The 27,564-nt window shown below is 34.9% G+C and overlaps 1 protein-coding gene across 2 annotated transcripts in view; it reads right to left on the reverse strand.

The window, feature by feature from the left end:
- Positions 1 to 679: 679 nt before the first annotated feature.
- RSBN1L (round spermatid basic protein 1 like) overlaps positions 680 to 27,564 on the reverse strand; it is an 87,236-nt gene continuing 60,351 nt past the window's right edge. Inside the window, exons 4-8 of one of the 2 annotated variants that reach the window (XM_019958617.2) lie at positions 20,406 to 20,543; positions 16,314 to 16,456; positions 9,962 to 10,129; positions 4,613 to 4,721; positions 680 to 4,533 (exon numbers count right to left, since the gene is read on the reverse strand). In XM_019958617.2, coding sequence (XP_019814176.1) covers positions 3,892 to 4,533; positions 4,613 to 4,721; positions 9,962 to 10,129; positions 16,314 to 16,456; positions 20,406 to 20,543 — 1,200 coding nt within the window. In that variant the 3' untranslated portion in view covers positions 680 to 3,891. The remainder of the gene's footprint in view (positions 4,534 to 4,612; positions 4,722 to 9,961; positions 10,130 to 16,313; positions 16,457 to 20,405; positions 20,544 to 27,564) is intronic. The other variant, XM_070787206.1, reaches the window with a different exon arrangement.

Consider the following 27,564-nt stretch of genomic DNA (forward strand, 5'->3'; position numbering starts at 1 on the left):
CACTTTCATGCATTGGAGAAGGAAATGGCAACCCACTCCAGTGTTCTTGCCTGGAGAATCCCAGGGACGGGGGAGCCTGGTGGGCTGCCATCTATGGGGTCGCACAGAGTCGGACATGACTGAAGGGACTTAGCAGCAGCAGAGTTGTCCTCCTTTCTTATTTGAGGTATACTGTCAGAGCCAAATCTTACCAAACATAACTCTTTCTTATGCACATTCTAATATAACTCTTTCATAGGACATTCTAAAACCAGTAAAATTTTGTTTACATACCAACAGAAGTTAAACAAGAGGAAAGAAGATTAAGAATGAGCTACATATAAAACCCATCAAGTAACACTTTACCAGGCTAAAAGTATTTTGAAAACAATGGCACTTTTGTCCTTTCTGCCTGAAGATAAAAACAATCATGTCTACAGGAAAGAGAGGCAATTTACCATTACACCCCAGCACCCATACCTTCCTAGTTTAGCAACCTTTTTTAAAGTGAGCTTTACTATTCTTTTCTCTGTTGACAGAAGTCAACTTTTCATAGTTTTTAAGAGAAAAAACAGTTTTCAGATTTGAATCACTTTCAAGATCTTACGGTTTCTGTTGAAGATAAACAAGAACTTTCAAATATGGTAAGATGAAAATGAAATGTCAAATATAAGAATAATTACAAAACAAATTTAAAATATTACAATTATCAATTTTAGTATTTATTAAAAGATGGAAGACAAGGAAAATTCCTCTCCAACTTCAAAAATAAATCCTGCACCTTTGCTAAATGCAAAATAAACTGATATTTGCTTTACATGACAATGAAATTACCCCAAAAAATAACCCAAGTATACCAGAAGAGTGCTAATCTATTATTTACAAAGACGATCTTACCTGCTCTAAGTATTCAAGAAAAACCTGTTTACATTCAGGAACACTAATGAAATAACCTTGAATACTTAACCCAAGAAATAAAATATTTCCTACCTTCCATGACCAACCCTCCCCACAGTTACAGAATGGATAAAAAAATGAATATATGTGGAAGCATAACAGTATTTCCAATAACTTTATAACACATGCACGCACACACACAACCACACACACACAGTGCTGTGCTAGATCAACCTAATCTTTAAGGTCAATAGCTGTAGCGACAAAGAAGATAATAAATATGGCTTTAGTAAAAGTTTTCAACCAAAGATCACAAATGCTTAATTCTTTTGATAGCTAACCTGAGTATGGAATATATATTACTTACCAAAAAGGATATGACCAAAAATAATTAAAAAGAAAAAAAAAAATCTCTGTAGCAGACACCATTGAGGTACCTTAGTTTTGCTTTTTTTTTTTGTAAAGGTCTGTATAGCAATTTAATAATTTACATAATAACATTTATTCCATATAGTGTAGTTCATATAGAAACTATCTTATGTGCTTTATTGTTCTGGTCCAAGAAACTGGAAATAATAGCAGAAAAGTTTTGTTCCGATAAAGAACTGGAGTGGACTAGCTAGGAACACTTTAATACAATATTGAAATAAGAATTATTTGTGTGTAGCAAATGGAGCCAGTAAACTCTCAGGTTGCGTCTGGAGAGAATTTTAAAATTATAATCTGTAAGACAGGAAGATAAGCATGACTCAACGTAACAAGGCTGAATCTTGAAAATCTGGGTTCACTGACTTGTATTTCACCTCTAAGGGGATGTATGCATTTTACAGAACAATTAAATTTTCAAAATATGGAGAAGTTTGACAATAGGTTAAATAGGAAACTACACTTAAAAAGTAACCACTCTGGTTGTTTTACATATGTCTTTAAAAGTTTAAGGCTCATATATTTTGGAGGGATATCCTAAAGACATTTTCTTACAGTATGGTCTCATGCATCTATGCATGTGACACTGGAAAAGTGGAGCTAAAACAAACCTTGTTAAATATGCCACCCTTCACTTAAAAAAAGAAAAACCTCAACATTTTAATCACATTCTCTCTCAATTTTCAATACTGGTTTATTATAAATTTCTGTCTCTCCCCAAAGTAGATGTAAATACATAAATTTAGCTTAAAACTGAAGATAAAGGTAGCGAGAAGCAAGATAAGAAAGTTATAAAACAAAAACCCTATTTACATTTTGATGATTTACATTTGATGATTACATTTGATGATTCCTTCCTCCATGAAAATTCATATGCTGCAAATAGATTGATTTCTTACAAACCACTGATACTTCTGTATAATATTTGCCTGCCCTTTTAAATTGGAGGTCAGAAATGACACCATTGCTACAGTTTATGATTTCTAGCGAAATGCCTTTAAGTGGCTTCTCCCTAATCAGAGAGATAAGCAGCTTTATGGGCCAGAGTAGAAGCCACTGAATGGGAATAGCTACACAAGCTCAAAAGGCAGCAGCACAAAGAACTCCAGCTGAAAGTAATCAACCAAAGCATGTGCCCAGAAAAATACCAAATTCAAATAGAAGAAAATAAATTGCAAATGCAGAGTTCTTAACATCAAAGCAAACAATAGAGAGATTTGCTTGACTTTTATTACAATAATGAAAGCAATTTGAAACAGTGCTAAAGTCCATCATTGAAGAGATTTGTTTTAATCATCTTTGGCGAGGCACTGGCAATCTTGTTTCCTATGCCAGTTTTACTTTCCAGAGCTTCTTTTCAAAGAAAAAAAATCTAAGTTGTTTACTTTAGTAAGGTAGGGAGAGGGATGCTTAGAAAGATCAGGTAACAAATTTTATTTTGTTAATTATACTTCTGTATATGGTAGTTAAGTCACTGCTCTTATTTTAATATGCTATATTTGCCATCTTTTTCTCCTGTTCCTCAAGAAATATGTAATAAAATATTTTAACTGCACACAATTAAACTTTCTGTAACTGAACATTTTTTCCCAGCTACTATTAGATACAGTATAGGTGCTGATTAATAAGAAAATTTTCTCAACTTCTTATTCCACACACTACAAAGAAAATTCACGTTAATAGGGCTATATAATCTGGCCACATAACTTCATTAGTTAGAAGGGTTAGATACCACTAAAATACCTTTTTTCTCCCAACTTATAACATTTTTCTATTACCTAAACTGCTTTCTTAACATTGAAATATTTTAAAATATATTCCAGAGAGTATAGGAAGTTTCACATACTCATTCAGCAATTTAAGAAGTTATGCAAAATATGGTAACATATATATATATTCCCATACATACACACACACACATAAATATACTTTCATAACTGAATCTTGGTTTTAAAAATGCTTGCACAGTGTGGGAAACTTAAATATTAACTAGATTTGAATACATACACTTGCATTCCATTAGCACTTGATATACCAGCAAAAACGTAACAGGTGAAATAAATGATTTAAATGAATGGGTTTTTTTTTTTTGGCAGACTCAACAGAAAACATATTTATTGTTATGAACCTTTATTAAGTGGCTCACATTTCAGTATAAATCACACTAAAAAGATTTTTTAAAAGCTATTTACACTACAGTGCTGACACATTTAAAGTGAAAAAAAAAAAAAACTGGTATAAATAAACTCTATGGAAAAGGCTTAATTGTCAAAAAAGAATTCTGGCTCATATTACAAAATATATATATATATATATATGGTAATGTCAGCTCTATTCTAAAACCTACAACTCCACTCAAATGATTTTTCAAAGACTGCTTTTGTTTAAACCTGCAGTGTTTTCAGTGCATCTGGCCCTAAGTGCTTTGCTACTTCACAGTTATGGACAGGCACTGAGGAATGTTACAAAGCTACTTAAACTATATTTTGTAACAGACTTGGGAGCAAGTCCTTGGCTTGCTTTCAGAATTCATGAATCTTTATTACACCATTCAGTTTAAGAAAAAAATTTTAAATGGTATGTACAAATTTAACACAAAATGTCATCGTCTTTTCTCTCTTGATTTGAACGTGTTGAACTATGTTGCCTTGTATCAACCAGACTTATGAGACTTCCAGGACACAATTCTTCCTTTAAATCTTTGTTGCTATTTTCAAATTTAGAGTCCACTTCAACCTTAAATTCTGTAAATTGAACATGATCCAATTTTGCTTTAACGTTCTTGCTATCCATATTATTCGGTGCTCCAGTCTTTTCAGGAATATAAACATTCACAGGTTCTTCCTTGATTCTTACAGATGCAACAGGTTCATGTTTAATCTGCTGTAATTCATATTTAGAATGAAGTTTGTCTGAAAAAATAGAATCCAAGGAGGTTTTGCTTACAGCACAAATCGTGCTGTCAGTGTGAGGTCCAAGAACTGATGATGTAGAATCTGGTGATGTGCCTGTTTCATGAGTAACTGTATTCTGAGCAGGGTCCTCCTCTGAATGATACAACTTGAGCCGAACATGCCATGCTAAACTGCATACGGCTGAAACTGTCTTGAACTGATGAACAACATTTCTTGGAATAAAATAAATGTCATTATCATACAGCTGAATCCTGGCATAGCGAATGCCTTCCCTCCTCAGTTGATTAAGTTTTGCATCATCAACCCATTGGACACACTAAAACAAAACACAAAATACCAATAAGTCTTTTCCACAATAAAAATTAAATTGAGGATAATAATAGTTTTAAATATACCTGGGACAGTGGAGGTTCATGTAAATCTAACTGCATTCGTTGAACTACTTCTAAGAAATCTTCAGCATGAAAACAGATTACATCTTTGGTTATTCGGGGTTGATCAGGCCTAAAAAAGAACAAGAGATAATGAAGAGTCTGCCATTAATGTTTCACTCGGCTAAGTCCTTATTAAATTCAAAGCAAAAGGGACTTCCGTGGTGGTCCACTGCTTAAGAAGAATCCACCTGGCAATGCAGGAGACGTGAGTTCCATTCATAGTCAGGATCCCACATGCCATGGAGCAACTAAGCCCGCATACCACAACTACTGAGCCCACACACTCCGGAGCCTATGTGCCACAACTCCTGAGCCCGTGCACCACAACTAGAGAGTCTATGTGCGGAGATGAAGGATCCTGCATGATCCAAAAGATCCTGCTTGCTGCAACTCAATGCAGCCATATATATATATACACATACATGTGTATATATATGTGTGTGTGTGTGTGTGTGTCCATATATATAGAGACACACACATTTATATATTAATTCAAAGCAAAACTAGTTTAGGTCAAAAATCAAAGTATTATCTTAGAAATAAATTGTAATTAGAAGACCACTTTACATATTTAAACAAAGGATAACACTATGAGATTTAACCTAAATATGGATAAAAACAACTCATTTTATTATTTCTATAATATACAGGCATAACAGAGCAGAAACTTTATTCATTGATCAAGGAAAGGAGAAGAACAAAGGAAATTTTAAGGGGTAGAAGGAAGACATGTCATCAGGACTCTTGGAAAGAGGTGGGGATTTCCAGGAGCAGCCTCATCTCATTTTATTATGGCTATATGTAACGATGTTTTGAAAAATTAAATTGACTTGACTTGGTTAAATTATGCAAATCAAAAACCTAAGTGTTTATAGTTAAGGTCAGTACTTCAACAAATTAAGTATGAAATTAAAAACACAACACAGAAGTCAGAGGTAAATATGGAGAGGAAGGGAATACATTCTTTCAATCTAGACGTATAACTGCAATGATACAGTAAATCCCTAAACTCTTTTTAGTGCTTATAAAATAAACTGTTACCATTCTACTTGCGGAGGTTAATAGTATCTTTAATTATACTTCTAAAAACCCCCAAACTCTTCAATTAATTAAGAATATACACATACATGTTTATAAAAGATGCTCAAAATGGATTCTGGAATAAAATTCCAAGCAAAATAAATACCACCCCCCCAATCATACTGAGGCAAATCATAACCAATTTATTTTAATAAACTAGTGATAAAGAGAATATCTAAAACTTATGTGTCATATTAATATACAGGGAAAGAGCGTAAGAATGATTGCAGGCTACGTCAGAGACAATGCAAACCAGAAGAAAGCTGACTATCTTTAAAGTATTTGAAATAAAAGGTAAATCTAGAATTCTATACCCCAAAAAATATCCTTAAGAAAGTCTGAGATAAAATCATTTTCAGATAAGGACAAAGAATCTGTCACCAGAAGACTGCACAACAAAGAATGTTAAAGAACTTCTTCAGGCTGAAGGAAAATGATATTTCAATGAAAATGTAGATCTATTCAAAGGAATGTAGAATGCAAGTAACAGTAAATATAAAGTTATTTTATTCTTTTTTAAAAATATTTTCAGAAATATATCCTTAATGCCAAAGTAAGCAACATATGGGGGGGGTGGTGATGTTATAGAATATAGAAAGCAAAATGTATAATAATAATTAGCACAGAGACCATAATTGGGGGCATGGAAAGATGGCAGTACACTGTTGAAAATTCTTACACATTACATAGAAAGGTATAATATTATTTAAAGATACACTATGATAACTTTAGGGCAACCACTACTAAACAAATAGTGGAAGTATAACAGTGCATGCTCAGTTGTGTCCAACTGTTTGCAGCTCCATGGACTGAAGCCCACAAGGTTCCTCTGTCCATGGAATTTTCCAGGCAAGAATACTGGAGCAGGTTGCCATTTCCTACTCCATGGGATCTTCTCAACCCAGAGATGGAACCCACGGCTCTTGTGTCTCCTGCCTTGGCAGGTGGATTCTTTACCACTGTACCACCTGCAAAGTCAGTGGAGGTATAATGAAAACACTAAAAAAGGTAAGAAAGAAAAGTGGGGAAAAAGAATGAACTGACATATAATATGGAGTCTTTCAATCCATAAACAAGGTATATCTTTAACATTTCTATAAATCTTATTTTTCTCATTGGTTCTTTGTAGTTTTTAGTGTAAGTCACTTATTTAAAAAAATTAATCTAAGTATTTTATAATTTTTATTTTACTATAAGCTGGCATTTTTTCTTTTCATTTTCAAAATGTTTCCAAGTATTTACTGCTAAAATATAGTTATATACAACTAACTTTTCAATATTGTCTTATTTTATGACTTAGATAAATTCTAGTACTTCTTTTGTAGACTTAGTATTATCTCTACACACAATTATTTTACCTTATTCTAAGACCCTGTAATTCCATGTCTATGTATTTACTGAAATGAAGTTATATGTGCACACAAAGTCTTGTAAGGAAATGTTCATAAGAACTTTATTCATAAAAACCCCAAACTGGAAACAATTCAAATGTGTATCATCAGGTGACTGGATAAATCAATTGTGATATATCCATACAATGATATACCACTCAGCAATAAGAAGGAATGAACTACTAAGACACCTAACACTAAATTTTAGATTTTAGATAAATCTAAAAACCATCATGATGAGTGAAAGAAGTCAGACAATATATGATTCTATTTACATGAGATTCTAGACTAGGCAATGCTAACCTACAAAGACAAAAAATAGGTTAATAAATGTCTCAAGTTCGAGTAAGAATGGGGAGAGATTAACTGTCAAGGGATACAAGAAAAACAAAATGGTCTATATTTCAGTTCTGAAAGTGGTTAACATGGCTGTATATATTAGTGAAAACACATCTAACTGTATATTTATAACAAGTTTTGTATTATTGAATATAAATTATATTCCAGTAGTTAATTTTTCAAAAAACTGAATTCAAAGAGGCAACCTTAAATTTATAAATCTATGTGAATTCTGTCTTCCTAATACTAAAAAGTGATATAAAATTGACCAACACTTCACAAGTCTATCTAGTTTAAGATCTCTTTATGCAAGTGAAAGTGAAGTCGCTAAGTCGTGTCAGACTCTTTGCGACCCCATGGACTGTAGCCTACCAGGCTTCTCCATCCATGGGATTTTCCAAGCAAGAATACTGGAGTGGGTTACCATTTCCTTCTCCAAAGATCTCTTTATAGTCTAAATCAATTGAAGTCTTTTATCTCAAATTCGTGTTAAGCCAGGCTCTAAGATAAAATCAAGAATCTAATACCTAATGTCTCCTTGAGAAAAAAAGAACTCAGAATGCTAAGTTAAGAACACTAAGACAGTGCTCCAATTTCCTTAGTATAGCTTAAGTTAACAGCAAGAATCAATAATAAAGCGATCATAAACCGTGTTTGCATCAGAGCCATGAAACCATCTTAAAAGTATCAACCAAATTATTTTCTTACCATCTTTAGTATAATACTAAGAGATCAAAGCAGCACTGGTAGATAAAGTAAACTGTATTTTACAAAAGTGAGAAAATTCATAACTAGCAACATCTCATTCCAAAATCTATCTCAAGAATATTCTTAAATCTGGTCCCTAATATATTTATAATTTGACAATAGGCTTTTTCACTGTGAAATTGCTAGATTCAAGTACTTTTTAGTTCAGTCACTATAGTGAACTATGATGGACCTATGAAGGACAGGAAACAATCTCCAACATCAAATCACATATAAAGTGGAGAAAAAGCAAACACGAACAATAATTAAACTTGAAAGAGATTTAAATAAAGTTAAGGCCAAGAAGCAAGAACATTTATCTCTGAGGAAAAATATAAATATGTGGCTAACTTTATTGAGTACTATCTATAAATCAGATTTCACTCTAATAAATTTTGATGCCACTCTTAAATCTTTTTACCAAACATTCAAGAAAAATCCCGTTAATTTGAAATGGGTTTGTTGTAATGATTTCCACAAACAAATTTGCCTTTACTCTTTGACAAAATTAGCATTTTAAACCAGATTATAGTAAGAGCTTTGAAACTGTATGGGAATCACCATAGATATTACCATTTAACTTAAACACAATTATAAATTATTATTATTATTGAATCATAAACTAATAAATTATTAACATCATTTTCCTAAAGAACTCATAGTGTTAGCTTGGTACTAGCTACTTTGCATATCTGAAATTGATAAAGCTTCCTTCATTTATGTTAAGGAAAAAAGTCAGTTTACACTGGCTTCCCCATTCAGTATTAATTTATAACACATTACTTTAAATTTTCTCTTTTGAACATAGGGTCAATTTTGTATTCACAACTCCTGAAAATACAATTTCCTCATGTAGAAAATACAGGCCATATTATTCAAAACATCTTAGAAATCTATGCAACAATATTGACACTTTATATTTTCAGAATTAGTTTCTTTTTACTTAGAAAACTTTCTTACATTCTAATTATTTAATTCAACTGCTTTAATAAGCAAAATAGCATATTTCAACTTAAGTTTCATACCCAAACAATACCCAATTTGAAAATAAAACCTAATTGACCAAAGTTACCTTACAGTATAAATATAGCTTTGCTCTACAGGTTTGATCAATTTAGTAAATGGAAATTCTCTTAATGTATGAGACAACCACCTTAAGTATATTACCCATTTTCCTTAAGAAAATTATCCATTTTTTCTAATCTATCAAAAGATTTAGTGACATTTGCAAGCAAAGCTGGAAAAATATTAATATACTAAGGTAAACAAACACTTAATAGATACCAAACCTGAAAAAGACAGCAAGTTAAAACAGTATAAAGAAAAAACACAAGAAGCTGGAGTCAGTTCTGAAATCAGACTGAGCTCTACCACTTATGAGCTATATGACTATGATACTACTTGATAGTCCTGAGTCCTTAGTCTCTTTGTGTAAAAACTATGAGCCAAAAAGCAGAGAAAATTAACTGAACATTTGTAAATGGACATATAGTAAGCACCAAGTGAACCTTGGGTTTTCCATTACTGTAAGACAACTGTTTTCAACTCCAGTCACGTAGAAAATCAAACTATTTCAGTCAAATCCAAAAGACAGAATCTAGATTCTATCAGCTGAAAATCTTTAGTGCAATTACACAAAAACAATATCCAAATACAGGAAAATTAAATCTTTTTCCCCACATTAGGAAGAATTACTGAAAAACTTCTCAAGAAAAAGTTTCGAAGCCATTAAATAGCAGTAGTTAACATATACCACTCTCCGCAGTGCACAGCCTTCAACACTCCAACAGCAGCTGTAGTCTGTCGTTCAAAACCTTGTCCTATATGATCTGCATGAGCTCTTGTTCTGTCTTCAAAGAGCATTTCACGGGGCTCACTAGTTCGAGGTAGGTACTGCAGGTTTTTTATTTCATTGGTAGTTCTGTTTAAAAAAAAATTACATATATATATGTAGATAAAGAGACAGAGGTAGGCTTAAATATTAAGGCTTAACTGCCTTCAAACGTTTGTATTAAGGCATTCACAGGTTTAACTTTTTAAAATGCATTAATATTTACCTACTGTAAGTCAGGTACTACCTGGGCACTAGACCTAGTCAACAAAACAGCAGTGAATAAGACAAATTCCTTACTCTTGAGGGAGTTTATATTCTTATGGGAGAAATACCAAAATATAAACAGCAAGAAAACACTTGGCAATAAGTGCTTCCATAAAACACACATAGTTTACCAGAAGTAGGAGGGAACAGAAAACACTTTAGCTCCACTGTGGAGAACAGACATCTTCCACTGGCCCTCTCCTCCACCACGCACCTTCTAGAATCCATACGTATACAGAAACTGTTTACCACCTAGCCTCACGCACTGCAGAAACCCTCTCAAATTTTGCTGCAGAAGGGGAACAGGGTGAGAAGAATTTACTTTGGGAGTCATCATCTTATTTATCAGCCTGTATGATTTTTCTTTTGCTTACACAGACAAATCAGGATTGCCCCCATTATTTTCTTATCTCATCCTAGTCTATCCCCTAGAGTCACTCTTCCTTTTGTTTCTCTTTATTTCCCACCCTCAATCTCTACTACTTCACTGCTCTTTGCGCACTCTTGTCTTAAAAGTTTTATACAAACATTCACAGAGACACACAGACACATACGCAATGCTTTAATATCCTTTTTTCCTGTTTGTGATTAATGTTTTACAGATATCAGAAAGCTAGACGATGATGTTGCTTTCTGTGAAAAGCTAACAGGTTTTCAAACAAGCAAGTCTGCTCTCATTATACCACATTCTAATGAATTGAGACTTATTAAAAGCATTTGCAAAAAACAAAAGCATTTGGCACAGTGCCTAAGGCAATGTTCTCATTAGTTGGTAAGACTATAATGTGATGGGAAATGACCATATATACCATGGATTTTAATCCTTGAGTTCCTCAAGGGGCTGGTGAACTCCCTTAAATTACATGTAACAGTCTATGTACATCTGCATTGTTCTGGGGAGAGGCCTTTGGATTCTCTAAATGATTGATAAATTTAAATTAACCATTGAAATACATACCAAGTTTACCATTTACTCCCAACTTAAAAATGAACTTGTAAAAATTTGATTCAACAAAAATTTATTTATTAACCACCAGGCATTTTGTTTTGGTGCTAGAGACATTAGTAACAAGCACAACATTGTCCATGCTCTCACGTAACCTACATTTCACTCTATCACCATTTTTCCCTATTTTTTTTTAAATAATAAAGAGAGATCATCTTTACATATGTAAAAAAAAAAAAAGATATTACTTCCCCCAGGATCACCTACTCCATTCCCAACAATGTTAACCTAATGTACATTTTTCTACACTTTTCTCTGTGCTTACATATATATACTCTTATACACGTTTTTTATTTCTTTTCATAACAATAGACTCATACTTAACATATACTCTACATTTAGCTCTTTTCATCAGATATTCTTTCAGCGCAAAAGACAAAATTCATACTATGAAATTAACTATTTCATTGCGTTCTTCTATAAGTGAAAGTGAAAGTTACTCAGTTGTGTCCGACTCTTTGCAACCCCATGACTATATACAGTCCATGGAATTCTCCAGGCCAGAATACCAGAGTGGGTAGCTGTTCCCTTCTCCACGGGAATCTTCCCAACCCAGGAATCAAACCCAGGTCTCCCGCATTGCAGGCAGATTCTTTACCAGCTGAACCACCAGGGAAGCCCCATTCTTTCATAGGAATATACCAAAATGAATTCAACCATTCTAATAATGGACAATGAGATCATTTTATACTCAATCTCACTATAATAAATGGTGCAACTAACATTCTTATATATTTACCTTTAGTGCATTTATTTTTGGGGACAGAGTCCCAAAAGTACGGATCGTAGTTCAAAGAGAAAGAGAGAGAGAGTGTGTGTGTGTGTGTGTGTTAAGCTTTATGAGCTATTTTACTTTTAAAAAATGATTTAAAAAAATTATTACAGAAGCTCACCCATTGACCAATAATATATATGACCCTGTTTCCTCACATACCTACCACCCTGTAATATAATCTCTATTAATAGTTTCTGCCAATGTAATGGGTAAAAACAATATCCCATAATTCTCTTAACATACACTTAATATACAATTGAAGAAGTAACTCCACACTTGATCTTAGCCAAAAGGCCGAGAAGCGATGAGAAATAACTCCAGAAAGAATGAAGGGATGGAGCCAAAGCAAAAACAATAGCCAGCTGTGGATGTGACTGGTGATAGAAGCAAGGTCCAATGCTCTAAAGAGCAATATTGCATAGGAACCTGGAATGTCAGGTCCATGAATCAAGGCAAATTGGAAGTGGTCAAACAGGAGATGCCAAGAGTGAACGTTGACATTCTAGGATCAGCACACTAAAATGGACTGGAATCGGTCATTTTAACTCAGATGACCATTATATCTACTACTGTGGGCAGGAATCCCTTAGAAGAAATGGAGTAGCCATCATGGTCAACAAAAGAGTCTGAAATGCAGTACTTTAATGCAATCTCAAAAATGACTGAATCATCTGTTCATTTCCAAGGCAAACCATTCAATATCACAGTAATCCAAGCCTATGCCCCAACTAGTACACTGAAGAAGCTGAAGTTGAAAACCTACCTACAAGACCTTTTAGAACGAACGCCCAAAAAACTGTCCTTTTCATTATAGGGGACTGGAATGCAAAAGTAGGAAGTCAAGAAACACCTGGAATAAAAGGCAATTTTGGCCTTGGAGTACGGAATGAAGCAGGGCAAAGGCTAATAGAGTTTTGCCAAGAGAATGCACTGGTCATAGCAAACACACTCTTTCAACAACACAAGAGAAGACTCTACACATGGACATCACCAGATGGTCAACACCAAAATCAGCTTGATTATATTCTTTGCAGCCAAAGATGGAAAAGCTCTATACCGTCAGCAAACACAAGACCGGGAGTTGACTGTGGCTCAGATCATGAACTCCTTATTGCCAAATTCAGACTTAAAAAAGTGGGGAAAACCACTAGACCATTCAGGTATGACCTAAATCAAATCCCTTATGATCATACAGTGGAAGTGAGAAATAGATTTAAGGGACTGGATCTGATAGATAGAGTGCCAGATGAACCATAGACAGAGGTTTGTGACATTGTACAGGAGACAGGGATCAAGACCATCCCCATGGAAAAGAAATGCAAAAAAGAAAAATGGCTGTCTGGGAAGGCCTTACAAATAGCTGTGAAAATAAGGGAAGCGAAAAGCAAAGGAGAAAAGGAAAGACATACCCATTTGAATGCAGAGTTCCAAAGAATAGCAAGGAGAGATAAGAAAGCCTTCCTCAGCGATCAATGCAAAGAAATAGAGGAAAACAACAGAATGGGAAAGACTAAAGGTCTCTTCAAGAAAATTAGAGATACCAAGGGAACATTTCATGCAAAGATGGGCTTGATAAGGACAGAAATGGTATGGCCTAACAGAAGCAGAAGATATTAAGAAGAGGTAGCAAGAATACACAAAAGAACTGTACAAAAAAGAGCTTCATGACCCAGATAATCACAATGGTATGATCACTCACCTAGAGCCAGACATCCTGGAATGTGAAGTCAAGTGGGCCTTAGAAAGCATCACTACGAACAAAGCTAGTGGAGGTGATGGAATTCCAGTTGAGCTATTTCAAATCCTGAAAGATGATGCTGTGAAAATAAGGGAAGCGAAAAGCAAAGCAATATGCCAGCAAATCTGGAAGACTCAGCAGTGGCCACAGGACTGGAAAAGGTCAGTTTTCATTCCAATCCCAAAGAAAGGCAATGCTAAAGAATGCTTAAACTACTGCACAATTGCATTCATCTCACACTCTAGTAAAGTAATGCTCAAAATTCTCCAAGCCAGGCTTCAGCAATACGTGAACCATGAACTTCCAGATGTTCAAGCTGGTTTTAGAAAAGGCAGAGGAACCAGAGATCAAATTGCCAACATCTGCTGGATCATCGAAAAAGCAAGACAGTTCCAGAAAAACATCTATTTCTGCTTTATTGACTATGCCAAAGCCTTTGACTGTGTGGATGGATCACAATAAACTGTGGAAAATTCTGAAAGAGATGGGAATACCAGACCACCTGATCTGCCTCTTGAGAAACCTATATGTAGGTCAGGAAGCAACAGTTAGAACTTGACATGGAACAACACACTGGTTCCAAATAGGAAAAGGAGTATATCAAGGCTGTATATTGTCACCCTGCTTATTTAACTTATATGTGGAGTACATCATGAGAAACACTGGACTGGAAGAAGCACAAGCTGGAATCAAGATTGCTGGGAGAAATATCAATAAGCTCAGATATGCAGATGACACCACCCTTATGGCAGAGAGTCAAGAGGAACTAAAAAGCCTCTTGATGAAAGTGAAAGAGGAGAGTGATAAAGCTCAACATTCAGAAAACTAAGATCATAGCATCTGGTCCCATGACTTCATGGGAAATAGATGGGGAAACAGTGGAAACAGTGTCAGACTTTATCTTTGGGGGCTCCAAAATCACTGCAGACGGTGACTGCAGCCATGAAATTAAAAGACGCTTACTGCTTGGAAGGAAACTTATGACCAACCTAGATAGCATATTCAAAAGCAGAGACATTACTTTGCCAACAAAGGTCCATCTAGTCAAGGCTATGGTTTTTCCTGTGGTCATGTATGGATGTGAGAGTTGGACTGCGAAGAAAGCTGAGCGCTGAAGAATTGATGGTTTTGAACTGTGGTGTTGGAGAAGACTCTTAAAAGTCCCCTGGACTGCAAGGAGATCCAAACAGTCCATCCTAAAGGAGACTAGTCCTGGGTGTTCAATGGAAAGACTGATGCTAAAGCTGAAACTCCAATATTTTGGCCACCTCATGCAAAAAGCTGACTCATTGGAAAAGACCCTGATGCTCTGAGGGATTGGGGGCAGGAGGAGAAGGGGACGACAGAGGATGAGATGGCTGGATGGCATCACTGACTCGATGGACGTGAGTCTGAGTGAACTCCGGGAGCTGGTGATGGACAGGGAGGCCTGGCATGCTGCGATTCATGGGGTCGCAAAGAGTCTGACACGACTGAGCGACTGAACTGAAGTGAATATACGATTGACTACCTAGGGCCTATTTATCTATTGGGTTTTTTTTTTTCCCCCACATTTTTCTTCTCATTTAGAAATGCTCTTTGTATATTATCTTTAGTCTGTCACGTTACAAATATCCAGTTTTGAGCTTTGTTGTTTTGATGTCTTTTTTCTCACAATAGTATCACCATTACATTCTTGCATCTTTGTTTAGGAAGGTCTCTCTTAAGCTTTTTATTCTGATATTTTTATTCTTTTTTTACTTATTATGTTCAAGTCCCTTACTTGCTATATAACACTGGGGTTATGGCTTGGTTTCCCTTCAAATGGACTTCCAATTATGCCAGCATTATTCATTAAATAAACTTTTTTTTCCCATTTATCTTTTTTTAAGTTCCCATTATACTTTGATCTATTTGTGTACTCTATCCTATTCCAGTGATCTTTTTGACCTTTATGGTAATTTTTAATGTTGAGTAAGATAAGGTCCCCCCTCACATGTATCTTCTCTTTCACAGCTTTCTAGACTATTTGCTGACTTTGTTATTCCATATGAATTTTAAAATTATTTTATCCAGTGCTGGAAGTGTGAGTCCAAATGAATCCTAAAATTCTAAAGGACTACCATTTGTATTCAATTCAGAGTACAGATCTAAACATCTGCTTAGATCTTTTTTTATATTCTCCATAGATGTTTTATTTTCTTAAAATATTATTTAAATTTGTTTCTGAATATTTATTCAATTTATTCCAATACAGGTTATAATGTCCCTGTTGTGAATGACATTTTTTCCCATCTCTGGTTACAATTTGTCATTTACCTGTATTTTTCATGTTTTATTTATATTTGATATTTATAAGAAATTATATCAGCATGGATAACCATTTTTGAATTTACATTTCAATTATGCTCTAAACTTTCCCTATCTTCTTCCTCCAACTTTAAACAAATGCATACATAACAATGTATAACCACTCATTCCCAGCAATAAACATTTGTATCCAACATACCTTTTCCTTTTGAAAGGTGACTTTGGCATGTCAGCCACAGGGATCATCTGTTCTCCCGGGCGCACCCACATGATGGGACCATCATCACTATCTTTCCGACTCTCTAATTTTAAACTAGATAGTGTCCCCCAGGGCAGTGTACACTAGAGGCAAATAATGACATAGAAATCGATTATTTTTTAAAACAAATCTTCAAATATACATTAAAGACTACTGTGTCCTTCACAAAATTTCATATATACATTTGAATTAGGTACCTGTTTTAAATATATTTCTATATATTCATAAGTTTGCCTTCAAAATATTCTATTTCAGATACATCAAGAGAGTAATTATTCTTGGATGGTTTCCCCCACTTCTCCAATTCTGCAAGAGGTATGATTCACTGTATTCATCATTTGTTACTCTTTTTACCAAATATATGGGTCATATTGTTAAGCAGGAAGTTAAGCATGAGCACAAGGGGTGGCCTGGCTGAAAGGGATACAAGCTGATCTCTAAAACCCATACTCTTGCCTGGAAAATCCCACGGATGGAGGAGCCTGGTAGGCAGCAGTCCATGGGGTCGCTAAGAGTCGGACATGACTGAGCGACTTCACTTTCACTTTTCACTTTCACGCACTGGAGAAGGAAATGGCAACCCACTCCAGTGTTCTTGCCTGGAGAATCCCAGGGACGGGGGAGCCTGGTGGCTGCCGTCTATGGGGTCGCACAGAGTCGGACACAACTGAAGTGACTTAGCATAGCATAGCATAGCATAGACACACATAGGCGAGTGTACAGATATGCTACAAAATTAACAAGAGACTTTTCCAACTCCTGCACATGGGCACTAGGCCCACAGTGGATACAAAATAACCACAGGGTCTTCCCCAAGTAATCTTAGGCAGTTAGGAGCTCATTAAGGGTTCATAAAAATACTATATCTGATTTTAAGGGACTGAATTTTGGAAAGATATCAACAACACAGCCCACTGTTATATGACTTGCAATTGTCAATCGGCCTTGCGTTGTGTTGTATGCCCATTTGCATTCCCTTTCATTGATTGGTGGTGAGTACAAGCCCTATTTTGCAGAGGGCATAACCCAAAGGAAGAAACTGGAAGTATAAAAAGGGGGAACCCAGATGGAAAAGGAAGACTCCTTTGGGGTGGGCCTGCTCTCATGTTTTGGGGGTGTCTGTCTAATAAAAGATCTGCCTGCTTGAGCTGAACTGAGCTGTAACTTGTCAGTTGTCTTAAACCCTTTACTCAGTCGTTACAAATTTTTGTTGCAACGAGGCAAGAACCAAGGAAGAAAAATAAACCAACCTGACAATATAATGTTAACAAATTGGCAAAATAAGCAAGTTATCTTCCATGACAATCTATAAAAATGACCAACTGAGTTTTAAAAAATGGATACCTCAGATAAAAGAGGGCTACCTCTTTGAGTAGTTAAAACCTAACAGAACAAAGAGGAAAACTAAACCAAAATTAAAATTTATTTCTATGTAGTAGTTTCTTGAAGAGGTTGCTGGTCTAAAACCAGGGATTAAAATCTTTGAAAACAGGAGCAACCGAGAAATGACCAAGAGTCACTGTCCATTGAATGGTGAAAAAATGGGTATTTATAAACTTTACCCCCCTTTTCAAAAAGGGGAGGTTGTCAAATTACATCTCTCCAGAAAGAATGCATTTATTTAGCTCATTTACTTTTAAAATTAAAATCTGAAATATAAATATTTAAATGATTTTTTTCTTCTTTATTTCTTAAATTATGAAAGTATGATAACATTTACAGGAGACTTGGAAAATACAGAACAAAGTTACATATAGTTCTAGTATATATTATAGTTTTTTAAGTAAACAAAGATTTTTAGTTGTAGTTTCAATATCAAACTCTCAAAAATTAATAAAATTAATAGAAAAGTAGAAGAATACAGGAGACCTGAAAAGCACCATGAACCAATTCAAAATAATTAAGATTTATTGAATTTTCACACAACGAGATACAAATCCTATTCAAGTTCCCATAGACTATATAAACCAGGAGAAACTGGAACATATCCCAAGACATAAAACAGTGCAAAAATTTCATCATCTGAAAGTATTGAAATCATACATAATCTGTTCTCTTATCACTGTGGAATTATGTTAGAAATCAATATCAAAAGATATCTGAAAATAACTCACATATTTTCAAGTACAATGTGATATTTACCAAGAGAAATCTTTGACTTACCATTGGAAAAGCCTCAATAAAGTTAAAAGATGGTGATTATAGGAAAAAAAGCATTTAAGTGAGAAATTAACATCAAACATACTTTTAAAAACCCATCTATTTGGAAATTAAGCATCCACTTTTAAATGACAGGTGTATCTAAGAAGCCATAACAAGGAAAATTAGAAAACATCTGTAACAAAATAAAAATGAAAAAAAGAATTTATCAGAATTTGCTGCATGCAGCGGTAGCTGCTCAATGCAATTAAATATGATGTGGACTCTTAAAAATAACGCATGAAAACAAATAATGGACACTAGCTTAAAATGTTCTGAAATTAGAACAAAATCTGTACTTTAGTTAAAAAAAACTGTATCGCATGTTAATTTCCTGTTTTCCAGATGCACAACTGAATTATCTTGTAATTTTTTTGTCAAATATAAATGCCCAGGCATTTTTTTCCCCCTTCTCCAAAGTTCCAAATGTGATTCTAATGAAGCAGCCATATTTAAAAACAATAGTATGATGATCTTTAATTTTTATTTAGCTTGTTTCACTTTTTCTATTTCACATTTGGTGCTCCCATTTCAGTTTATGTTTCTAAACTATGTATATATATATTTTAGAAAACTTATGAATTTTTGCTTAACTAAAAGTTTCATGGCATTTTGGTTCCACTTGTTTGACTAAGTATGAATAGAATGCTAGGTCTAATTTATAGTCACTCAAAACTCTGATATAGTTCCATTTATTCTAGCATCTTGCATTGCAGCTACAAGTCTAGAAAGCTTATTATCTTAAGAAATTTTTTAAAATAAATTTGAACGAGGCTTGAAACTTCTAATTCAATTCTGAGAATATAAAGGAAATGCTATGTTGTAAAAGAAATGATGGTATTTTTAAAATACCACTCAAATGCAACCAAATTCCATGTCCCTAGCTGGGAGAAACAGACAAGGAACCAATGGTTTAAAAGGAACAAAAAAGGAAATAAAAGGAAAATGGAGTAGGATGAAAAAGGAAAAGATATATATACACACATAGGCTAGAAAATTGAGTGAGAAGTTAAAAAGACAGAGAGAGAGAGAGAAATGTTCTACAGAATATGTAGCAAGTATTAGAGATAAACTAATCTTGTCACACTTTGACCTCTGAATTACTGATTAAATAACTGACCTAACTACATAGTTCAGAGATTTTTCTCTCAATAGGACAGTGCTAGCAGCCCATAAGAAGAAATATTTTCTGGAATGTAGGAACTGCTGGGAAAAGAAAGAAAAAGGAAGAAAGGGAGGAAAAAATAAAGGAGGAAGGGAAAAAAGGAAGGGAGGAAAGGAAGAAAGAAAACAGAATCCAGCTCAAAATCATTTAAAGAATTTAAAGCGGTCTTAAAGCTGCATTGTTTAAATACCTTATTTTATTGATGAGGACACTGAAGCCCAGAAAGTTTAACTGGTTTGCCCAACCCAGCTAGGATCTCCAAAGCTGAAATACAGTTATACAACTTGCCAGGCCAGTTTTCCACACACCCAAACTGTCACTCCCCAGTTGCAAACACTGTGGGAAGCATCTATCCTGTACTTTTAAATCCTCTGGCACTCAAGTTTATAAAAAGGTGATAAACCAATGGAACTTATTTTCCTAAAGTGGCAGCTACAGGCAAGTATTATTTTCTGATCTACCACTCAGCTTTGCTATTAGAATTAGTACCTGAGAGTTACACACACACACACACAAGAATTACTTTTAGTTTCTCACCTCTTCTTCCCTTCCTGCCAAATCAACTGAAATCAAAAATTTTATAATTCTGAAGAAGCCATGATTTGAATCACTTGTAGCATGAAAGTTAACACCCATGACTTAGACTGCTTCACACTGTTTTCTCTTACTTTTAAAAATGGTGAATCTTCCAACATGTCAAGGAACTCAGGGAAGTAATCTCCCACTTCTTCATCAACTGCTCCCACCAAGCTGATTTGTCTCATTGGGCCAGCTCTATAAGTACCGTGAGAATATGTTCTTTTTACCTGAAGGATATGGATTTAATTACATTAAACATAAGACAATTCCTGTTACCACTGCATAATCCTAAATTATGTATGCTATCTCAGATTTTTAAAACAAAATGTGAGGCAAGCAAAATAAAACAAAAAAGCCTGTTACAAACAGTAAAACAAACAACAAAAAAAAATCTGCACAAAATTGAGGCATTTTACCTTCTCTAGTTATTACTACACACTGCTTATGAAAACAGAGTTGAGATAAACAGCATACTTCCCGACAATATAGTTCCTCCTTTCAACAGTTTATTATTTGATCTATAATGCTACTGAAATTATATTCAAAAGTTCCTATACCTATATTTTCCTAAATGGTTCATACCTTTTTGTTAGAATTTTCAAAAACAGACCCTCTGAAAACAGTGCATCATCAGTACTTTGAATGTCAAAAAGGAATTATGTTCCTTTCTAGATCTCAGCATATTAATCTAAGATTCAGTTTATACTTCTCTGATGAAAACCTACTAGAGCTGGAGAACCAAAAGTCCTAGGCTCCAAATCTACATTTGCTATCTACCAGTTATGCTGGTAGAAATCAGTTAAATTCCTTCAGTTTTAGTTTCTTTAACTGGAAAGACTGATCTCAGATTTCCAAAGAAAACAGTAATTATGTAAAGCCACCTGTACAGTGTAAGCAAATGGTTATCATTCAAATTTAAACCAAAATAAAAGAGGCTATACCTCAAGAATCATTGGTCCTAAATTTCAAAAGTACATCCAGACCTTACAGAGAACCCTCACATGCTAACGCTAGTAAACACAAGTATCTTTAAAGCAAAACAAATTCCTTTCATAAATAAACATCTTTTTCTCTGGATTAGCCTTTATGGCCACTAACTTTAGGGAAATAACACTGTCTCAGTTTACCTGGGTCTATTCCAGTTTTAAAATGTGAAGTCCCATACACCAGGTAAATCTAGATGAGTAAATTTTCATCACATCAGGGACACAGACTCTAAAATATGTTCAGATCACAAGATGAATCCCTACACCCGCAGTTGGTAAACACATTATGTATCAAAATATCTAAGCCCCCACCTACATCAAAAACGGGACAATTAAAGTTCTATCTTAACAAAATATTTGACTAAAACACTAGATAATTTTATTTTTTAGAATAATAAGCAAACCGGTGTTATCAATGATACATTATTTCCTTAATAAGTTCATTTACCAGAATTTCAAAGTTAAGTTTTCATGAAGTGCCATAAATTCACTTCTCAGAAATATAAAACGTTAGCCAAATTCTTCAAGTTACAAAAAAAAAAAAAAAAAAAAGCTGGGGTCTGTGTGCCCATTTTGTACTCCTGGTCTGATCTTTCTCCTGCCTCCCAAAAGTTCCTAGCATCTCCAATACTGACAGAACTGAAAGTGAGTATCTGACGTTACAACAATATTTAGGCTCTAGATGTTTAGATATACTAACATACCACAAAAGTAAAATTAATCACTGTTATGCATTTCTGTAATGCAGTCTAACAAAGCTAAAAATATCAACTTAAAACTTAGCAAAATTATCAGGATTGGTATCAATTTTGTTAGCTGATTCTGAGATCGTGGCTTCAGTACTGGATCTGCAAATGAGCATGATTTTCTGAGAGACTGATTAAAATTAAAAGACTTGTATTAAAATTCATAAATACCTCACTGAAATCAAACACCTTCTGTTGTTAAACACAAGTTTTCAAGTGCTTTGAAATGTATCATTTGATTTACAAGACATATTTGAGAGGCAGGATTTACACTTCACACAATTAAGTTAATTTTCTGTGATTCAAACATCTTCGTCTTGTGTAAATTTCGATTACTGTCTAAACTGTTAACCAGTTCTAGAAAACCCAGAATCCAGTCTTTGCCATCCATCTGGGTCATTCTACTGTATCACAGTATCAACAATGATCAACTTAATGATTTGCGCAGTGACTCAATTATCAACGAATTAACTTGAAGAAGGAGGAATTTCCAGTGAGAGAATCCTTCTGCAACACAACTGAATATAAGACCTCTTACAAGGAAACGGGTACTTTTAACATACTCTTAAAACAAAAGTCAAATGAATGGATGGCCTGCTGGACTCTTTTCTTTCCAAGAGAGTATATGTAAGAATACACACATTCAGACCTGGAATACACACACTAGACCATTCAGGTATGACCTAAATAAAATCCCTTCTGTTTCTACGGTGAAAGTGAGAAATAGATTTAAGGGACTAGATCTGACAGACAGAGTGCCTGATGAATTATGGACAGATGTTCATGACATTGTACAGGAGACAGGGATCAAGACCATTCCCATGGAAAAGAAATGCAAAAGAGCAAAATGGCTGTCTGAGAAGGCCTTGCAAATAGCTGTGAAGAGAAGAGAAGCAAAAGGCAAAGGAGAAAACTAAAGATATACCCATTTGAACGCAGAGTTCCAAAGAATAGCAAGGAGAGATAAGAAAGCCTTCCTCAGTGATCAGTGCATAGAAACAGAGGAAAACAATAGAATGGGAAAGATTAAAGATCTCTTCAAGAAAATTAGAGATACCAAGGGAACATTTCATGCAAAGATGGGCTCGATAAAGGACAGAAATGGTATGGACCTAACAGAAGCAGAAGATATTAAGAAGAGGTGGCAAGAATACACAGAAGAACTGTACAAAAGGGATCTTCATGACCCAGATGATCACGATGGTGTTATCACTCACCTAGAGCCAGAAATCCTGGAATGTGAAGTCAAGTGGACCTTAGGAAGCATCACTACAAACAAAGATAGTGGAGGAGATAGAATTCCAGTTGAGCTATTTCAAATCCTAAAAGACGATGCTGTCAAAGTGCTGCACTCCATATGCCAGCAAATTTGGAAAACTCAGCAGTGGCCACAGGACTGGAAAAGGTCCGTTTTCATTCCAATCCCTAAGAAAGGCAATGCCAAAGAATGCTCAAACTACTGCACAATTGCACTCATCTCACATGCTGGTAAAGTAATGCTCAAAATTCTCCAAGCCAGGCCTCAACAATACATGAGCCAAGAACTTCTAGATGTTCAAGATGGTTTTAGAAAAGGCAGAGGAACCAGAGATCAAACTGCCAACATTCGGTGAATCATCAAAAAAGCAAGAGAGTTCTAGGAAAACTTCTATTTCTGCTTTATTGACTATGCCAAAGCCTTCACTGTGACAATCACAATAAACTGTGGAAAATTCTGAAAGAGATGGGAATACCAGACCACCTGACCTTCCTCTTGAGAAATCTGTATGGAGGTCAGGAAGCAACAGTTAGAAGTGGACATGGAACAACAGACTGGTTCCAAATAGGAAAAGGAGTACGTCAAGGCTGGATATTGTCACCCTGCTTATTTAACTTATATGCAGAATACATCATGAGAAACGCTGGGCTGGAAGAAGCACAAGCTGGAATCAAGATTGTCAGGAGAAATATCAATAAGCTCAGATATGCAGATAACACCACCCTTATGGCAGAAAGTGAAGAACTAAAGAGCCTCTTGATGAAAGAGTGAAAAAGTTGGCTTAAAACTCAACATTCAGAAAACGAAGATCATGGCATCCGGTCCCATCACTTCATAGTAAATGATGGGGAAACAGTGGAACAGTGACAGACTTTATTTTTGGGCTCCAAAATCACTGCAGATGGTGGAAGAAAAGTTACAACCGGTTTAACCTAGACAGCACATTAAAAAGCAGAGATATTACTTTGCCAACAAAGGTCCGTCTACTCAAGGCGATGGTTTTTCCAGTAGTCATGTATGGATGTGAGAGTTGGACTATAAAGAAAGCTGAGTGCCAAAGAATTGATGTTTTTGAACTGTGGTGTTGGAGAAGATTCTTGAGAGTCCCTTGGACTGCAAGGAGATCCAACCAGTCCATCCTAAAGAGATCAGTCCTGACTGTTCATTGGAAGGACTGATGTTGAAGCTGCAACTCCAATACTTTGGCCACCTGATGAGAAGAACTGACTCATTTGAAAAGACCCTGATGCTGGGAAAGACTGAAGGCAGGAGGAGAAGGGGACGACAGAGGAAGAGATAGTTGGATGGCATCACCAACTCAATGGACATGAGTTTGAGTAAACTCCTGAAGCTGGTGATGGACAGGGAGGCCTGGGATGGTCATAGAGAGTCGGACACGACTCAGCGACTGAACTGAACTGACACACATTCAAAAGACAGACTAATAAGGAAAGGATGCTCTTTAGTGCTTGGAGAGATTTAGGAGTCAGAGACAATCTTCTCTGAGGAAGTATTAATCTGAAATATTACAGTTTATTTAATAGGTAAAAACAGGCCAAACTATACATGAAATAATTTATTTCTCTAACTGAAATAGACTTTGGAGTCTACCAAGTGGTTTCCATGCAATTCAAATTACTTCCATTCTAAAACATTAAAAAAAGAACCTACTATAACATTACTTAACTGTAGAGGAGGATAAATACTGTTAATAATTAGAAAAACAGAGCTACTATTAACAAGTTTAACATTCAGCCCTCTTTGAATAAAATTTCTGTGTTTAAATGTTAAGTAAAAACATGCAACATTTAGTAACAGCAAGAATGGGTAAAGCTTCTTTGGTGGTAATATTAAAGATATATTTTATAACTTAAGTACTTTACTTTGATTTATCCAGATGTTGCTATTTTAGATTGGAATGATTATTTCACTGACTGAAGAGAACATTACTGACCTAGCCATCTCATTTCATTCAAATTTCCACTTTTACATTAATTTCCAAGTTTACATACGTTGTTCTTTGTTTGAAAGTAAAATAAAAGGAAACACATGTCTAAATTAGTACAGATCTAAATGTTAAAAACTTTAACACAATAGATTAAAACAAATTTGATTTTTCCTCCTCTCCTATGTTTGACACCCCTAAAACAACACTATATTTGTTGATGATTTTTTGAAGTCTGTCCTATTAAAATTCATAAATATTTCAAAGGATATATGGAAAAAACTAAATTTTAAAGAATAAAATAAATACAGACTCTACATGTTGGATTATAATGTTAAATATGGTACTTGAATCTTCATATTTCTTGTCATCTCATGGAAAAATACATATATATGTAAAATTCATTTACACATATAATTTGCTATAATAAAAGCACAAGTCCCTTCCCTTTTCACCAAAATGTGCTAAAACTGTAAAGTACTTTTGTTTGTCCACTACTAAAACCACAGATAAGTAATTCTCTGGTGGTCCAGTGGTTAGACTCCATGATCTCTCATTGCCAAGGGTCCAGGTTCAGTCCCTGATAGGGGAACCAAGACCCCTCACGTGAAACAGTTCACAGCAAAACCAAACAAACAAAAAGCAATCCACACATACATTCCACTAGAAAGTATGGTCTCTATATAAATTGCACATACTTAGCTATCGGGTTTAAAACAAAAAAGAATTTTCTTCTAAACATTGATTCTCCAAATATTAAAGACAATAATCTGATGCCTCAATAGAATGGATATAAATATATTTAAATTTAAAACTAAATTTTAAAAATTAAATTCATCACAATCTTAGCTTGAGAAAGTAATCCACATTTTAAAATACAGTGTAACTCAATTAAAAAATGCCCAGACCTGAACTTACAAAAAAGATATATAGATGGCCAACAGGCACAAGAAAAGATGTTCAACATCACTAATCATCAGGAAAAAGCAAATCAAAACTCCAGTGAAACATCACTTCACACCTGTCAAAAGGGCTATCATCAAAAAGATCAAAAATAACAAATGTTGGAGAGGATGTGAAGAAAAAGGAACCTTTGTACACTATTAATGTGAATGTAAATTGGTGTAGCCACTGTGGAAAACAGCAGAGGTTCCTCAAAAAACTAGCAATTTCATTCATGGGTATATATTAAAAAAAAATGAAAACGCTAATTCAAAAAAATAAATGCATCCCAAGGTTGAAAGCAGCTTTATTTACAACAGCCAAGATATGAATGCAACCCAAGTGTCCAACAACAGATGAATGGGTAACAAAGACATGGTGTGTGTGTGTATATATATACACATTCAAAGACACACACACTGAACGCTATTCAGCTATAAAAAGAATACATTTTTTTCTATTTGCAACAACATGGATAGACTTGAGTGATATTACTAAGTAAAATAAGTCAGAGAAAGATAAATACTATGTATGTTATTAGTTATATAAGGAATCTAAAAAATTAATGAATATAACAAAAAAGAAAGACTCATAGATACAGAAAACTAGTGGTTACCTATGGAAAGAGGGGTGGTGGGGGAGGGGGACGAGCAAGACTGAGGCAGGGAGTTAAGTACAAACTACTATGTATAAAATAAATAAGCTACAAGGAAATAATGTACACCATGTGCAATACAGACAATACTTTATAAGAGCTTTAAAATGGAGTATAATCTAAAGAAACTGAAGCACTATTTTGTCACTTGAAACTAATAATAATATAAATCAACTATACCCCAATTAGGGGCTTCCTAGGTGGCACTAGTGGTAAAGAAACCACCTGCCAATGCAGGAGACATTAAAAGATGCGAGTTCAATCCCTGGGTCAAGAAGATCCCTTGGAGGAGGGCATGGCAACTTACTCCAGTATTCTTGCCTGGAGAATCCCATGTCAGAGAAGCCTGACAGGCTACAGTGCACAGGGTCAAAAACAGTCAGACACGACTGAAGTGACTTAGCATTCATGCATGCACACCGCCAATTAAAATAAAACACAGTGTGATGTAACTTTTAATTACATACCATTTAATACACACCATTTAATTCCTTCCTGGAGAAGGAAATGGCAACCCACTCCAATACTCTTGCCTAGAAAATGCTATGGACAGAGGAGCCTGATAGGCTCAGTCCATGGGTTCAGAACACAAAGAGTTGCACAAGACTGAGCAACTTCATATTAATACAACTTTTAATACTAATTGGGTAAAGAATCTACCTACAGAGCAGGAAATACAGGTTCAATCCCTGGGTTGGGAAGATCCCCTGGAAGGG

The sequence above is a fragment of the Bos indicus genome, chromosome 4, assembly GCF_029378745.1.
Source record: "Bos indicus isolate NIAB-ARS_2022 breed Sahiwal x Tharparkar chromosome 4, NIAB-ARS_B.indTharparkar_mat_pri_1.0, whole genome shotgun sequence".
In the NCBI taxonomy this organism is placed as follows: Eukaryota; Metazoa; Chordata; class Mammalia; order Artiodactyla; family Bovidae; genus Bos; species Bos indicus.